The 13,737-nt window shown below is 48.4% G+C and overlaps 1 protein-coding gene across 35 annotated transcripts in view; it reads left to right on the top strand.

Moving 5' to 3' along the window:
* The window catches only part of GATAD2A (GATA zinc finger domain containing 2A), a 96,505-nt gene that overhangs the window by 42,531 nt on the left and 40,237 nt on the right, over positions 1-13,737 (top strand). For 7 of the 35 annotated variants that reach the window (XM_055540164.1, XM_055540179.1, XM_055540173.1 and 4 more), the window contains 2 exons: positions 8,045-8,163; positions 11,107-11,320. The exons of 9 other annotated variants lie outside the window; for them this stretch is intronic. In XM_055540164.1, the coding sequence (XP_055396139.1) occupies positions 8,045-8,163; positions 11,107-11,320 (333 nt within the window). Of the gene's footprint in view, positions 1-52; positions 571-7,577; positions 7,632-8,044; positions 8,164-9,054; positions 9,200-11,102; positions 11,321-13,737 lie in introns of all 35 variants that reach the window. 19 more of the 35 variants (XM_055540264.1, XM_055540255.1, XM_055540233.1 and 16 more) reach the window with 7 other exon arrangements.

Raw genomic sequence — 13,737 nt, 5'->3', positions numbered from 1 at the left:
TTAGGGGTGGGATGGAGACATAATGTGTATTTGTTTTTATTTTATTTTTTAGAATGGATATACAAACCATAGATGAACTACATGGTCACCTCCAGAGGCATGATGAAAGGAGGATAGGATTATTGGGAGACTCCTCCAGGTTTCCTTTCTGTGTCACACCAGATGCTTGTTTTATATAATTAGAAAATAAAGTTATGTCATGTTGGGGGAAGGGAACCCCTAAAAGCCATACGCAAAAGCAAGCTGAAATGAATCTAGGTACATACCAGTTGTTACTCAAGTGGGTAATTTAACCTCTCAGAGGATTTATTTTACATGGCTTTAAAGCATTGTAGTTTTGGAGACTTCCTGGTGGTCCAGCGTTAACAATCCGCCTGCCAAGGCAGGGGACACATGCAGCAGGATGACTAAGTCCATGCGCCTCAACCACTGATGCCTGTGTGCCTGGAGTCCATGCTCTGCAGCTGGAGAAGGGCCTCGTGCAGCAACAAAGACCCTGCGCAGCCATAAATAAATACAATTGGAAAAATGGTACTTTTTGATCACAAGATATGAGATAATGCCATAAAGGTAAGAAGTAGGAAAAAATCTTTAACTGCTTTTAGGAATCATATTTTTGGTTTCAGGTCAACAATGCCAATAGTCTTATTATTATGTATTGTAGGAGGAAACAAGTAATTGATGTCTTTAAGAACCAAAATTGGGAATTCCCTGGCTGACTAGTGGTTAGGACTCTGTGCCTCCATTGCAGGGGGCCCAGGTTTGATCCCTGGTCAGGAAACTAGAATCCCACTAGCCCTGTGGTGTGGTCAAAAAAAATTTGTTGTTGTTGTTGTTGTTTTTTTTTTTTTTTTAAGGACAAAAGACATGTAAGTGAAAGATCAAAGCACTTAAGTGAAAATGTTTTAATTCTGAATTTGCATTGGCAATGTCCCAGTTGTGAAAGATCCTGCCAGGGTTGTATCAGAAGGACCCACAGGACCCCCCCCGGCCCCCACCCCCGGCCAAGGGTGGGGCAAGGGAATGTGAATGAAAATTAGTTCCCTGGGTTGGAGCATCATATGTGTTTTAAAAAAAAAAAATCCAGGGTTAGTATTGATGATTAGAGGAAAGGAAGAAACTCATGAGTGCCCTTCAAAAAGTGTTAGGGAATCAACTCATTTTGAAAAATTGGTAGAGTGAAGAAAAGCATTTACCTCTACAGCTGAACTTGCAAGGAACAAAATAGTGGGTGAGGGCTACTTTCCCTCGAAGATAGATTCGAGCTGCCAGAATTTTCCAGTACGCTCTACTCATACTGTCTGATGTGGTACCTGGAATATTGTGATTGAGAAAGTCAAATTTTAGTTTTATTTAAGTCTTTTTAAATAGCCACATGTGGCTAACGGACAGTGTAGCTATTGACGCTCTGGCTAATGAGTATGGAACATGAAATTATAAGTTCGTTCATTTGCAGACAGCTAATAAAATGGTGGGTCTAGACAGTGGTCCTCAGTAGCTGCCAGCCCTCCACCCCCACCCCCAAGGAAGGGTGCATGTGCTTTCAGAGGGATGTATGCTTGATTTGGCCTCAAAATCTAGTTTATAGGAAACGGGTTGTGTTCCTGGTGTGTATCCCTGGTGACTCCGATGGTGAAGAATCTGCCTGCAGTGCAAGAGAACTGGGTTCAGTCCCTGGGTTGGGAAGATCCCCTGGAGAAGGGAATGGCTTCCCACTCCAGTTTTCTTGCCCGAAGAATTCCATGGACAGAGAAGTTGAGCAGGCTACAGTCCATGGGGCCACAAAAAGTCAGATATGACTGAGCAACTGACAACTTTTCACACTTTCTGTTATACCACAAGGAGGCCACTTGCAAAGCTCAGTCAAGGGACAAATGACCTGATTTCTTCAACATATGATTGAAAAGAATGCAATGGGGGAACCTGTGTATTTTAGACAAGTGTGACTTTGACAAAGATTGAGGAATAATTGTTTAATTGTTGATGGTATGATCATGGAATTGTGATTTTGTGTCCTGTAGTGATAAATACTGTTCATTCATAAATACATGTTGAATGGTATTTGCTTCTTAAAGAGCCTAGCAGACATGAGGTGGGTGAAAGACTATGGTTGGTTGTCTGATGACCGTGGGATCTGTGTGGTGGGCATGTGCAATTTATGCTGCTTCTTTGGGCATGTTTGCAGTTTTCCATAAAATAATTTATTTTCCATAAAATAAATTTGGAAGATGAATGTAACCCAGGCCTTCCTTCAGGGAGCTTTATGATGCATGTCACCCAGAGCAGGAAAAGTACCGCTTATGAAAGTGAGGATGGTGGCCGCTTGTGGTTGGTTTAAGTTCAAGCAGAAACCCTTGAGCAGAGGTTCTGGCATTGCTGTGGGGATGTGACAGTGGCCCATCAGTGGTGCAGCTTCCTGGTAAAGCATTCTTGCTTCTGTAATAGCAGCACTGACAGTACCTTCGTGGAGCCATGTTAGTGATAGAGTGGGTGTGTTCCCATTTCACAGGTGGGGAAGGTGAGGGGTGGAGGTGAGCCGGGCATTCTGGGCTCGGCCTGGTGGAGGGTGGCGCTGGTAGCCCTGGCTGTTCTGTGCGCACCTCCCCCCGCTGCCCCCAGAACCCAGAGCGCATCGATCACTGCGTGTGCTGCTTCACTTCAGTACCCTGATGCCGCGATGTCCCATATGTTGTTTTCTGACACAAATTAATATATTATTCATTAGAAATCAATCTCACCTCTCCATTGGTGGTGTCTGTCCAGAGCAGCCATAGCCGATTAGTCTGGATAAAGTAGGTAGTTAGCTGGTCTTCAGCGTGACTTTGTCTTATAAAAAAAGAAGTGCTTTATAAATCTGAGCCGTAAGTGTGGTCCAGGGTCTATGGCAGCTCCAGTGTGGGGGGCCTCTGCCCTCTGTCTCAGCCTGCTGTGTTCACGGCCTGCCCCATACATCTGTGTGTGTCCCCAGGGGCTTCCTCGGACTGTGCTGCTATGGATGGCAGGCCTTTTGTTGGAGCCCCCAGTCAGCCCCTGGTCTATGGTAGAAACTAAGCAAGTGTTAGGGTGAATGAGTGAGTGACATGTCTGTGAGACTGAGGCGCTGACACAAGCCCAGTGTGGGGCCAGTGACAGGCCTGACTTGAACCTTGCTCTACACTGGTGGCCTGTGTGACCGCTGCCCTTGGAGGTCTTGGCTTCTCATAGAGTTGGTTCCCTTTTGGTAAATTGTCCCATTTGTGTCCCATGTGGTCCCACTCTGTATCACGGGCTTGCTGCGGCCTCCTTGGCTGCTCTGAGAAGCTGATGAGGGACTGCACCCCAGTGGACAGTGGCTCTTGGGTTGTTGGCGATCTTGTTACACAAAGGAGTCTTTCCTTGAGGACCCTTTTCAAGTCCTGTTGGGATCAGAGTAAGCCTGCTTTTCCCTTTTAGTAGTTAAGCAGCTCTAGAGGGGCTGTGGCTCTTGAGGTTAAGATTATTTTGTTCTTGTTTTCCTGCCTTAAAATCATAAGATAATGTTCACACAACATGAAATTCACCATTTTAACCCTTTTAAAGTGTACCTTGGCATTTAATATAGTCATAATATTGTGCAGCTATCACCTCTAATTCTAGAACATTTTCATCACCCCAGAGAGAAACCTGTATGTATTAGCCCCACCTCTGTGCCCCCATTCCCTAGCAACCATTAGTCTACTTTCTGTCTCTAGATTTGCATGGTTCTGGGCATCTCAGAAAAATGGAATCAGGTACTGCATGAGCTTTTGTGTCTGCTAAGCATGCTAAACACTTACTGTGTTTTCACAGTTCATCTGCATTGTGACAGGGATCAGAAATTTATTCCTTCTTATGTCTGAATAATATTCCATTGTATGGATATACCACATTTTGTTGATTCACCCACTGGTGAACATTTGGATTGTTCTTGGTGGTGGTTGTGAATAGTTCCGCTTTTTAACACTTGTATACAATTTTTTTTTTTTTTTAAATGAACACATCTCTTGGATATATCTAGGAGTAGAATTGTTGGGTCATAAGGGTAATTCTGTATTTATCTGTATTTAACTTTTCAAGGAGCTGCCAGACTTTTCCACATCACAGCAACATTTTACATTCCCACCAACAGTTTATGGTGGTTCCAGTTTCTTTATGTCCTCAACAACACTTATTTTCCTTTTTTTCTCTAAATAGCCATCCTAATGGGTGAGAGCTGGTTTTGATTTGCGTCTCCCTAATGATTGGTGATGCTGAACATCTTTTCATGTGCTTATCAGCCATTTGTATGTCATCTTTGGAGGAATGTCTTTTCAAATCTTTTGCCTGTTTTTTTGAATTGGGTTTGTTGCTAAATTCTAATAGTTTTTTATATATTCTGGACATGAGACCATTATTAGAGAGATGATTTGAAATATTTTGTCCCCACTCTGTTGGTTTTTTTTTTTTTTTTTTTTTTTTTCACAATCTTCTGCACAAAAGAATTTAAATAAATTTGATGAAGTCTAATTTATTTTTTTCCTTTGTTGATATTGAGCTTTTGGTGTATCGAAGCATTTCTTGGCAAATTGAGGGTCCTGATTTTACCCTTATGTACTCTTCTTCTAAGAGTTTTATAGGTTTAGCTTTTAATCTTTAGGTCTTTGGCCAACTTTGAGTTGGTTTTTCATGTATGGTATGAAGTAAGCATTTTGTTTTACTAATTAATTTTATTTATTTTCTGGCTGCTCTGGGTTGTCGTTGCTGTGCATGGCCTTTCTCAAGTTGCGGCGAGTGGAGGCCGCTCCTTATCGCAGTGTGCGGGCCTCTCGTCGCAGTGATTTCTCTTGTTGCCAAGCCCGGGCTCTGAACTGTGTGGGCTTAAGTAGTTGTGACTCCCATGGTCTAGAACAAGGACTCTGTGGTTGCAGCTCACTGGCCTAGTGCTCTTGTGTCCTGTGGGATCTTCCTGGACCAGAGATCGAACCTGTACTCCCTGCACTGACAGGCGGATTTTTAACCACAGGGCTACCAGGGAAGTCCCTGTTTTGTTTGGTTTTGATCATTTTATTTTCTATTGACATGAAGAGTTTGGGACTTACTTAATGAGGGAGGGCAGCGCCATAGCTGGGAGCACTGAAAGTACTTTTCCCGTCTGTTTAACAAGTGTGTATTGAACACCTATTCTGTCCTGGGCCCTGGGCTAGTATCACCGAACAGAGAGACAGTCTGTGTTCTTGTGGGGGTTGAGAGGAGGGGGACGCAGATGGAGAGATGAGTAATTAGCATGTCTAGTGGTGATGAGGTGGGAAAGGGGGTAGAGACCCCCTGAGTCACGTATGTGGGGGGAGATCATGTCACTTTGCCGTTTCTGCTGAAGGAGAGAATGCTGTACAGAGATTCCGGGAAGGACCTAGCAGGAAGGACAGAGGCCCTGAGGTGGGAGTAAACTTGGCTTTCAGAGGAGCAGCTGGGATGTCTGAGTGGCTGGAGCTGAAAGAATGGGGTCGAGGGGTAGGGGGTATGTGAGAGGGGTGGTAGTAGACAGGTCAGAGGGGCTCTCAGGGCCTTGGCTGGGGCGAGATCTTGCTTTTGCCTTGAGTAGCATGTTGTACAAAATGACCACTCGTGATATCCTTTAGGTCAGCCTGGCTATTTCTTGGAGGTTGTGATAGGTGTCTGTACCCAGAACAACCCTCTGCCCAAGGGGGAGATTTCTACTTACAGGATGGAGGAGAGAAGGAAGATTTCTGTTCCAGCTCTCACAGCTGTGCAGGAAGTGCTGGAGGAACTGTTCATCAGTAGGAACTGTTTCTTAGGCCCATGGGCTTCATTGAGACCAGAAACTTATTTAGTCCTAGACGTAGGTTTCCCTGCTGGCTCTGATCCTTCTGGGGCTGCCGGCCCTGCTGCCATAGGATGCATGCAGGGATGAGCTGACAAGGGAGCCCGGGCAGGGCCTCCAGGCCCATGTCACCACATTGCTGGGTGCATGTTTGGTTCTCCCTCTTTCCACTCCCATCTCCTCCTGAGGATGCAGAAGGCTTTTCTGGCCCTTCCTGGGAATTTCTGTGTAAAACCTCCTGCCATTTCCAGCTCGGTGGAGCTGGTGGTCAGGGCTGCTTTCTTAGCCAGGTCCTGAGGGAGGCAGCCCTGGAAGGGTTAAGGCCTCCCATTTGGTGATGTGACACCCGCTGGGCACATTGCAGATGGCAGGGAATTGGCAGGCGTAACCCTTTGTGGGCTGAGGAGGCTCAGTGACACATCTCTCAGTGACGTCCTGCGCCAGAGGGCCCCTGGCCACCAGTTCCCTGTTGGTATTTAATATTGTTCACATCCCCCTCACAGTAGTGTCTTTATTTCCGTGTCGCCTTCTCTTCTGGTAACGTTTGTTTCTCTCTCTGGGGTTGCACTTGGGCTTCGGGCGCAGGCCCCAGCTATCAGAGGCTCAGACACCCCTGTGGGGCCACTTCCAGGTGGGCGGTGTTGGGTAGTTACTGGGCACTTCTGAGAACAGAAACACAAAATCCAAGCCCCCTTCTCCAGAGTGAGCCCGGGGTGCTATCAAGTTTTAAAAACATTTGCTGCTCCCCCTCTTAAAGCATGGTCAGTTCAGGTGTGCTTTGTCCTGCTATGTGCTTGAACGTGGACGTGTGGACAGGCTTTCCTCTCCTGTCACTGGGAAGGGATACTCAGGCCAAGGCATGAGGCTGAGGTGCAGACTGACCTCAGTGGTATCTGCGTGGCCTGGCTGGTCCGTGGTGGTCCCTGTTTTCAGAAGTTTCAAGAGATGGTGTGTGTCTGGGAAAGATAAAAACATACTCCCCACCTACCCCAGCGTCCCTGACGGGACCTGTACTTTCTCTGGCTGCCCCTCACCGTGACTCCAGGGAGGGAGGAAGGTGTTGCGGTCTGGAGACTTGGCTGCCCCAGGCCTGGCCCTGTGTGTCTCCAGGGTGAGTCCGAGTGGCTGGGCAGGCCACCAGAGGGCTGGCTGTTACTGTGGCATTGCCCCATTGAAGTCATTGACCATCCATTTTTCTGAAGATGACTGGTCCCCAAACCTGCTCTGTTCCTTCAAGCGGTACTGGGGTGAGGTGCTACCACCATCTTTCTCCAGGTCTGCATGGCATTGGCCTTTAGGAATCTGAAGACCTTTGAGGTTTTATTTGTAAAATGTTGGTGGTTGCTACCTGAGTATATTAAAATTTCTGCTTTCCAGATTAATTTTATTAAATATATCCCAAAAAAGCATTATTTCAGAAGCTACATTTACATGTCCTCTACCTTAAAAAGGCTTCCCTGGTAGCTCAGCTGGTGAAGAATCTGCCTGCAATGCAGGAGACTCCAGTTCGATTCCTGGGTCAGGAAGATCTCTTGAAGGAAGGGATAGGCTACCCACTCCAGTGTTCTTGGGCTTCCCTGGTGGCTTAGACAGTAAAGAATCCACTTGCAATGAGAGAGACCTGGGTTCCATCCCTGGGTTGGGAAGATCCCCTGGAGGAGGGCATGACAACCCAAAACTAATCAAGATTGTAAATGTGTGTTTATTTGTAACTGTAAGAGCCCAGGGTGTTTTATATATGGCTTTTTTCTCTTTCCAGTGTTAACAGTCTGCATACCTACATATCCGAGTGGTTATTGCACCAAGGCTGAAGGTGACCTGATAGGATGGCTGCCTTGGTCTGACTCTGCCTTGCATGATGCCTGAGTGGTGATGGCCGTATATTTGATGTGTCATTATCATTTCAGATGGACGTGGTGTCTGGGCACGCTTGGCACGAAAGAAGTGCCCTGTTAGGAGGAGACTAAGATGCTCCTGAACTTAACCTTCACCTTTCACTCCCTAATCTGAGTTGAACCCCGCATTCTTAAATGTTGTCTCTTCCCTGAAGGGTTAGGTAGAGCACACCTCTGGGGACTAGGGTCAGAGAGTCCCCTGTGGAGAGCATCGGTGCTCAGATTGATTAGTTTGATGGAGTGACTGGAGGCACTTGATTGAAATTGCATGCACACTCAGGCCTTTGGGAGCACACTCTGTGCTCTCAGCACTTCCTCTCCTGTCCTTCAGGACCTAATGAAAGGTTCCAGCCCTCCTCACGCTCACAGACTGGTGGCCGGCCAGGACCTCCGCCCCATCCCCAGTCCCAGACACTGCAGCCTGGGAGGCCCAGTCACCGCTGCTAGCATGTAAGTGGCCTTACTGTCATGGGGGGATGTTTTCTCCTTCTAAGCAACCTCATCCCATTTTAAAAAGTTGTTAAAAGTTTTGATCCCCTTTTATTTGGTTTCATGTACCTACTTGGGAGATGGGTTTTCATGTGCCTGTATATTTCTGCCACTTTACCTTTTCTGCTACCATTGCTTTCTCCTCTTCCATCTCTACAACTCCAGATTCTGCTCATGGGGCCTACCTCTAATGAAATATTTCTAGATACTCCCCCTCCTGCTCCGGACCAGCAGAGCAGATTTCTTTTCCGTTGTTGGCTTGTAACAAAATGATGATCCACACATGTATCTCACAATCCTTACTGGGTCTTTGCTCTCATGAAGGCCAGTGATCCCCAAAGTGCTGCTCCTGCCTTCCACAGAGGTGGGACCCCCAGGTCACTGGCCCCTTGGAGGTCACTGACTGGCGCAGAATCAGTGTTTGACATCCATGTCCTGGATCAGACAGGCTGTGAACTAGGAGAAGGGTATCCCTGGTTGCTAGTAACTGACCAGGCTCCTCAGTACTACCGAAGTTCCCTTCTAGGTTCAGGCATCACTCAGATACTAACAGCAGTAAACAGCAGTTGGTTCTTTGCCTTCTTTGGAAGTTTAAATTACTGTTTGCACAAAGTAGTAAAAATGAGTGTGGTTGCAGGTGCTAGTGATTTTTAAAACGCTCTCTTGTTCTACCCAGGTGTGAAATTATTTGTCTCAGAGGAAGTGTGGGTTGAAGTGGTGGAGGTGTGCAGGGGTCCACACAGGGCCCTGCAGGGATTTTGCACGGCTTGTGGATTCCTTCACTTGCTTCAGAAGTTGGTGGTTCTGGACCCTGTCTCATCTCATTTTCAGAATGGTTTTCCTTCCCGACAGTTGGTTCTGGAGCCCAGTGGACAGTGATCACACATAAGAACTGCTGTTCTTTTGCTCATAAATGAATTACACAGAGAAGAAAGACCTTTTCTAAGATGATTGGATAAGATTTGGAAGTAGGAAGAAGGGATGAAAACTGTACGACGTGAGTGTTTGTAGGGGCACGTGTCTGAATGTGGGTACACACGTGTGTATTTGTGTGACACAAGGTTGCTTGGTGTTCAGCTAGCCTGGTGTATTGCATTTGGGGGAACAGGGAGGTATCTGCTGACACCCCGGTTTCCTGAGCCCCTCCTCTGCCAGTAAGTAGGGTGTCCATCAAGTAGGGTCAGATGCTTCCAAGTCTGGAGCACCACGTGTTCATCTCTTTCACGCCCTTCTCTCTGCGTACCCAGAGACTAGGCACCGCCGGCCACCGTTAGAGGCCAGCGATGACATCACCCACCTTGTGCGAAACCTTTAAAAGAGCAAGTGAGCTCCTTTAATATGACAGAAGTGTTTGTTGGTCAAGACTTTAATTTTTGTAAAGTGGTTGTTTATCTGGCAAACAACGCCGGCTTCTCTTAACATTAAGCAGGAGGCTCAGAAAACCTGCATCGAGTCCCCAGGTCCAGGGAGCTCCAGCAGGATGGACACGATGCTGTCAGGCTGGCAGTGAGGTGGTGTGCCTACCAGTCAGACCTAGCGTTCACATAAAGGTCAGGAGACTTGAAGGACCAAGGTGCTGACTGGGTGAAGCCTGAGCCCAGCGGCTGTTCCCGAAGCTGTTGTGGCGTCTCCAGGCTGGGGCTGAGCTGTGAAAGTATGGTTGCAGGCAGAAGGCATCAAGGTTTATTCAGGATGCAAGGAGCAGGGCTGTGATGGCATTGCCTAACCTGCCCTGGAGTAGGACAGTGGGGGGCAGTGTGCTGTGAACCTGTGTCCTCCCGGACCCCACCCTGTCCCCGGCTGCCGCCAAACCAGTTGAAGTGCCCTTCTTAGGGTTTCTCTGACACAGACTGCACCCACCCGCACCAGCCCTGCACCAGCCCTCAAGGGCAAAGTTAAGTCGGTTACCTGGAGAGAAATCTGATCCCGAGGCTCTTCCCAGGGACCCCTCCCCTCACCACCCCAGGTCTCTAGCAGCTCGGCTCCAGTGGACTTGATTTGCACTTTCTTTCCTGGTGGCTCAGATGGTAAAGCATCTGCTTGCAATGCCGGAGACCTGGGTTTAATCCCTGGGTGGGAAAGATCCGTTGGAGAAGAAAATGCAACCCACTCCAGTACTCTTGCCTGGAAAATCCCATGGACGAGGGAGCCTGGTGGGCTGCAGTCTATGGGGTCGCACAGAGTTGGACACGACTGAGCGACTTCACTTTTTTCTTTTCCTGGCTTAATCCTGCCCTGCCAGCCCCCACCCCCACCCCCACCCCCGGTCCTCAGCCCCTGTGCTTTTCCTTAGAGCTTTGGTCTGATGCTCAGGCACGTGTGCATAGGAACCATTTGTTTCTGTAACTGGGTTAAAGTTTCATCTGCTTCAGTAATTGAGTTTATAGCATGTAATTTCCTTCTATGAGGGGCCTATTTATCTCAAGAGTGTGTAGGGCTTTTAGAATGATGTAAATTTGACCCATGTAGTTGGGACAGACTGACCCTGCAGTAACCAGGATGCACTTGACACTTCTCGAAACTAAATTTCTTCTGATTTGTCAAAAGGGTTAACCTTGAGTCCTGGGCTTGGATTGAATTAACACATTCACATCCTTTTTTTGAAACCAGTTTTCTCTGTAGTCAGTTCTGCTGTAATGCTTGTTTGGAAAAGCAGATGTGTTCTAACACTGTTGGTATAAGGGCACACGGTTTTGTTACATGCGATTTTGTCCAGGAGAAATGCTAGGTCTGGGGGGTTGGGAACCTATGGCCCACAGGCTGGTGGCCTCTTTGGGTAAATAAAGTTTGATTGGGACATAGCCATGCCCATTTGAGAACAAACTGTCACAGTTGCAGGGCTTGAGTGACCATGGCTGAATGGCCTGCAGAGCTGAAAATATTTACTGTGTCTCTTTAAGAAAGTTTGCTGACTCCTGTACGAGATGAATCCAGAAAACTGCTCGCAGCTAAAAGAGCACCTGCTGGGACCCAAAGCAGAGTGCACGGACCTGAGATGTGCACCACACCACGCCCATCCCCTTCTGGGTTAGACAGCCTCCCTCCTCCTGAGTTACTGTTGCAGTACCTCAGAAGCCGCACCCCACCCACAGCCACAGCAAACACCAGCTCTCCGCAGGTGAGACATGGGCTTCAGGCAGCATTTGTGTGTTTCTTAGCTATTTAACACATTACCATTTAAATATCAGCTTCCAGACTCTTTCACTGTTACTGATGAAGTTCTGTGGTAGTGTTCCATCATTTCTACAAGCCCTGTGTTTTGATTGCATGGTTCTGCACCATGTGGCAGGTTTTAGGAATGTATGTCCTGTGCTCTAGCAGAATTTCTGTGCTCTGAAAGCAAACAGCAAAAGGCGTGGTTTCACTGATAACACTCAATAAAGTTGTGAACATTTAATATCTCATTTGGACCTCGGGGCCAGAGCAAGCGGTCCGACCCCACTTCCTGCCTGTGAGGAGCTTCCTGTGTCCTTTGGACACGCCTGACTCTGGGTGGTTGCTGGGCATGTTTCAGTGGGCACTGTGCAGAGGAGCCTGGGCTTCCGTTCCCAGCACCATCCCTCCCACTTGCTGTGTGACTTTCACCTGCCTCAGTTTCCCTTCCTGTAAATCAAGGGCTGATGATAGCACTCACCTTGCATCTGAGATGACCCATGCGCGGCACATAAATGCCCAGTGTAAGCCATCTTGTCTGTAAACGAAGACCCCACATTTCTGTTAACAGAGGAGCATTAACCTTGGGTTGGGATCTGAGAGTGCCAGTGTTGAAAGGGAGCCCATGCTCCCCAACCCCCACCCCGGCCCCTTGGCTGGTGCCCCTCTGGAGCTGGGGGCACACCAGGCGGGCGGCAGTGGCAGCTGACGTCAGGGGGCTCAGACCTTGCCGTTGCGGGGCTCTTCCTGGCCAGACCTCCCCACGGGTGCCTCTGTAGCCGCTGGCAGGGCAAGGCTTAGTGCTCTGAAGTGGGGCCTCCACGGAGGCATGAGGACGGCTGTCCCACTGGTGTCCTTTCAGGCCCACCGTGTGCCTGTCTCTCCAAGGTGAGGGGAGAAGAAGATTTAAGCATGATTAACAAAAGGCCTTTAGATTGTACAGTGGAATGTTCCACGGTGGGCAGCTGATAAGGATGCCAAGTAGAAGAATGTTGAACCTGTTGCAGGCCCACTGTACTCGGATTTCCCCCCGTGTGGGATGACTGGCTGGCCTTCTACCCACAGAGACTCTTGGTGAGTGGCACCTGCCCTCACGTGTGTGGGTGTGGTCGGTGCCTACCCGCGTTCCTGGACTGCGGCAGGGAGAGCCTGTTGTCCCCTGAATGCCCATGGAACTTCTAGCCAGGTGGCCGGGCCAGGGGCCCTTCTGATGATATAGAAGAGAAAACATTTACATTTCTGCAGTGTCTTTAAGTTTTCAGACCACTAAGGGTTTAGATGGCACCTCACTCCAGTACTCTTGCCTGGAAAATCCCATGGACGGAGGAGCCTGGTAGGCTGCAGTCCATGGGGTCGCTAAGACTGAGCGACTTCACTTTCACTTTTCACTTTCATGCATTGCAGAAGGAAATGGCAACCCACTCCAGTGTTCTTGCCTGGAGAATTCCAGGGACAGGGCAGCCTAGCGGGCTGCCGCCGTCTATGGGGTCGCACAGAGTCGGACACGACTGAAGCGACTTAGCAGCAGCAGCAGCAGCAGCAGCAGCAAGGGTTCAGATGCTTTTGAACTGTCATGTTGGAGAAGACTCTTGAGAGAGTCCCTTGGACAGCAACGAAATCAAATCAGTCAATCCTGAAGGAAATCACTCCTGAATATTCATTGGGAGGACCGATGCTGAAGCTGAAACTCCAGTATTTTAGCCACCTGATGCGAAGAACTGACTCATTGGAAAAGACCCTGATGCTGGGAAAGATTGAAGGTGGGAGGAGAAGGGGATGACAGAGGATGAGATGGTTGGATGGCATCACTGACTCCATGGACATGAGTTTGAGTGAACTCCGGGAGTTGGTGATGGACAGGGAGGCCTGGTGTGCTGCAGTCCATGGGGTTTCAAAGAGTTGGACACGAGTAAGCGACTGAACTGAACTGAAGGGTTCAGAACTCAGCTTCAGTCAGTCAGTATGACCCGGGTTTCTTTTTGAGGATATCTTTTGCACAGGACTAACTGTGGCCCCTCTCCCTCTGTCTGAGATTCCCGGCTCAGCTGCTTTGGCCTATGCTGTTCCTCTACCTGAACCATCTCCCTGGATTCCTGTTCCTGCCTTGGCCTCAATCTGTGAGGCTCCATCTCAGTACGCTTGCCTTCCAGAAAGTCAGAATGCAGGGGTTTTTAATTAAAGCCCTTGACTGACTTGCTACATTTTGCCATGTAAGCCATCTCCAAGAGTCACCCGCTTCATGAGGCTGATTAACAGAAATGTAGGTCTAACTCAGCAGCCCGTCCTGAACTCATACTGCTCGCTCACACTGAAGATGAAGACAGATGGGGGATATCAGCCGTGGGGGAGGTGATGCCCCTGAGCAGTGTGGGATTTGCTGCT

This window comes from Bubalus kerabau, chromosome 1, assembly GCF_029407905.1.
Source record: "Bubalus kerabau isolate K-KA32 ecotype Philippines breed swamp buffalo chromosome 1, PCC_UOA_SB_1v2, whole genome shotgun sequence".
In the NCBI taxonomy this organism is placed as follows: Eukaryota; Metazoa; Chordata; class Mammalia; order Artiodactyla; family Bovidae; genus Bubalus; species Bubalus kerabau.
The sequence above is the reverse complement of the archived record's forward strand: the minus strand, read 5'-3'. Positions and strand labels throughout refer to the sequence as shown.